Source organism: Gekko japonicus, unplaced genomic scaffold, assembly GCF_001447785.1.
Source record: "Gekko japonicus isolate JY-2015 unplaced genomic scaffold, Gekko_japonicus_V1.1 scaffold1275, whole genome shotgun sequence".
Lineage (NCBI taxonomy): Eukaryota > Metazoa > Chordata > Lepidosauria > Squamata > Gekkonidae > Gekko > Gekko japonicus.
The window spans coordinates 347,679-350,948 of record NW_015177051.1 but is presented as its reverse complement, the minus strand read 5'-3'; the positions used below and the strand labels follow the sequence as shown (position 1 = coordinate 350,948).

Genomic DNA, 3,270 nt, shown 5'->3' with positions numbered 1-3,270 from the left:
GCTGCTCCCCAGCAGAGGGTGGGGACTGGGGAGCGCTCCTCACACAACAGAAAGCACTGGAAATCTTTACTACTTTAGTCTCCTCACCTTTCCTATATATGTGCAATTCTAACATGGGACTCCACAGAAGCCACAAATATGAATTAGATATATTCCTAAACCCTACAATAATTCATAAAAAATAAGAAAGGGCTAAATAAAATACCCAAACAGCTTTTCCTCAATAACGAAACCAGAATAATCACTAGGCAATAAGTATAATACAGATTTCCTTTGTTACAAGAGTCAATCTAGCTTCACTGTAATTAATGAAATTTTTTTATTAAATACCTTTTAAAAAACCAAATTAGTCATTTTTGGCAGAACAGGAAAAAATGAAGCAATAATACAACTGCAAATTATTTTGGAACATACCTCTGATTTAAGCCTTTCAATTTCTGTGTCTTGATCTTCTAGCTGATGTCTTAGCTGATTGGCTGAAATCTTTTCAGTCTCTACAATCTGAACTAGATGGATATATTTTTGCATCAATACCTCCCTCTCAATCAGAATATCCGAGTAGCTACAAAGAGAAAAAGAGAATATTTCAATTAGCAAATACATCAGTACTAACCTATGCAAACTGAGACTGTATTTAATCTGAAGAAGAAGATTAAAACCACATTACGATTATCATAAACATTTATTTATTATGCATTATCAAGGACAACATGAGCTAGCGTAACTAAATAATTCAGTAATTGACAGTGTATATGCTGTCAGATTTCTCATTTTTTAAAAAAAAGTATACTTTTCAACGTTTTCATTCCACATCGCCACCATTTCAGGTGGCTTTTGACTTCTGCAGTTCTTTGCACACAAAGTCCAGTTACAGTGACTAAGGAAGATTTATAATATTAGAGACTACAATTATAAACAACCACAAACTGCTCCAGTATCTGGTTCTGCCTGGTATCACTGCCGCCCTTCCCAACTAGTGGTTGTCTTCCCCTCATCCCTTCTGAATCTGCCTTCCAGTCAGCCACCCAGGGTGCCTCTCCTGCTCTCCTCTCCCACACATAAGAAGCTCAATAAAAGCCTTGATTTCCTGTATCCTTTGGTGGGATATGGTTTTACAGCTGGCTAAGAAAAATCACATTTGGCTACCAAGCCCAACAACAATTTGTCGACCACTATCTTCATGAAATGGAGCTGCGGTGGCTCAAGTGGTTAAGACGCTGAGCTGCAGGCTGTGGAAGGTTGGTAGTTCAGCAGTTCGAGACCCAAGTTGCCGCATGACGAAGTGAGCTCCGGTCTCTAGTTCCAGCTCCTGCCAACTTAGCAGTTCGAAAGCAAGAAATTCCAAGTAGACAAATAGGTACCACTTCGGTGGGAAGGTAACAGCGTTCCGTGCGCCTTGGTGTTTAGTCATGCCGGACACATGACCACGGAAATGTCTTCGGACAGCGCTGGCTCTTCGGCTTTGAAATGGAGATGAGCACCACAACCCTAGAGTCGGATTTGACTGGCTTTCGAGCAAGGGAACCTTTACCTTTTTTATCTTCATGAATGTGTACGATGGATCCATCTTGTAGAGAACAGTGGAATGTTTTTTCTCATGTAGGGCTCTAGACTAGTCAGGGTATTAAGAATGTTGATTGATCCTGAGCGCTCTGCCATTCCTTCAACAAAATGTATTTTAATTATTACTGTCCTTTGGACCTATGAGTGATTTAGTGGAACTAGTACAGAAATTTTTTACTTGGCTCAGGCTGCAAGGCAAAGTTTACATGGACATTGTAGGACTAAATAATGTCACCTTGCATAAAAGTATTCTATTTCTATGCAGCTTGTTTTACAATTTGCATATTTTCTCACTTTTGTCAGTTTAGCCTGCCTGAGAGGAACGGTTCTGGTAAGGAAAAATCAATATCAAGTAAGTAATTAAACTTCCCACAATTATAAATTATTTTTTTATTTCTATATCAAAATTTTTAAAATGTTTTAAATAAATTATTTTCAATCTTTAAAATACAAACCTATTTCTATTCATTTAATTTAAACGCCCTAAATATAGTATTCATTACAACATAACTGAATCTATCTTCCAACTGGGGGGGGGGAGAAGAGACTCGGAATAGCTATTAAATTTTGTTGCTCTTTTTTCAGCACCATCTTAGATTAAATCTGATTTAAGAGAGCTCTCAGTCATTTTCTTCTGTTTAAAGATCATGGTGAAGATGGCTTGGTATTTCTTATACAATGCTGGCTTTTATGATTATCAATGTATTTTAAATATTAAAAAATCAATAGTAAATGTCCATTAAAGTATTAACACTATCTCCTGCTTCAGTTTATATTGCGTCTGAGAGAGGAGTAAAACTACTTTACAGTTACCATGTCAGTAGTGGCTCACACATGATCTCATTCTTCTAGTGTTACCAGAAAGTCAGTGGAAGATGCCAGTTACTATACCAGTATGTTAATGAAAAAGACAGACTTGAACAGTGACCTTGAACTTGCTGCATGTTAATGTAGCCAAAGAAATAAGCATCACCATAAAGAACTATTACTGCTAAGCAAGAGTTACATCAGTCAGTTGTCACACAATATATGACACAAGGTGACCATATGCTTCTTACAGCCTTCTTGAAGGGCTGCCTGCTGTGGGTGGATACTATGTGAAACAGAATGTTGGACTAGATGGGCCACTGGACTGTGCTAGCAGGGATTCTCCTGTGTTCACACACTTGGATGCTCTACTAAAAGCAGAAAGCCTCCTTCTGAACTAGCACATTACCGTGCTTTAGCCACCAATTAACTCAACATTACTGTGCTTCAGCCACCAATTAACTCAACAGTATTGCCATTATTTCTTTATTAAATGATCAGGTTTCTCCTGTGGCCTGTTCATCCTTCTGGGGTTGTAAACCCTTAGGATAAGAATCACACTATATATGTTGGGTATAGAACCTAGTATACTGTTGAAGTCAAATAAGTGTTTGTGTAGCGAATCCAAGGGTAAAACCCACCTGGGAGAATATGGGAGCAATGCTAAGTAGCTCTATTCAGAAGTAAGTCCCATTTTATTCAATCTGGTTTTAGGACTGCTGCCTATGTTAGGAGAGAGCTAGTGGATGGGACAACCTCGCAGTTCAAACCCAAAATAGCTGACCACCATGCTGACAACAGTAGTAAATCAGATTTCATTGGGAATGGGGGGGAGAGACTGCTGGAGAGAAGATGTGTCAGACTTTGGTGTGCTTATAATACTAAAGAGCGATAGGGAAA

The 3,270-nt window shown here is 38.5% G+C and overlaps 1 protein-coding gene across 1 annotated transcript in view; it reads right to left on the bottom strand.

The window, feature by feature from the left end:
- RASGRF2 (Ras protein specific guanine nucleotide releasing factor 2) overlaps nucleotides 1–3,270 on the bottom strand; it is a 150,909-nt gene that overhangs the window by 91,525 nt on the left and 56,114 nt on the right. The window contains exon 3 of the mRNA XM_015428113.1: nucleotides 415–562. Coding sequence (XP_015283599.1) covers nucleotides 415–562 — 148 coding nt within the window. The remainder of the gene's footprint in view (nucleotides 1–414; nucleotides 563–3,270) is intronic.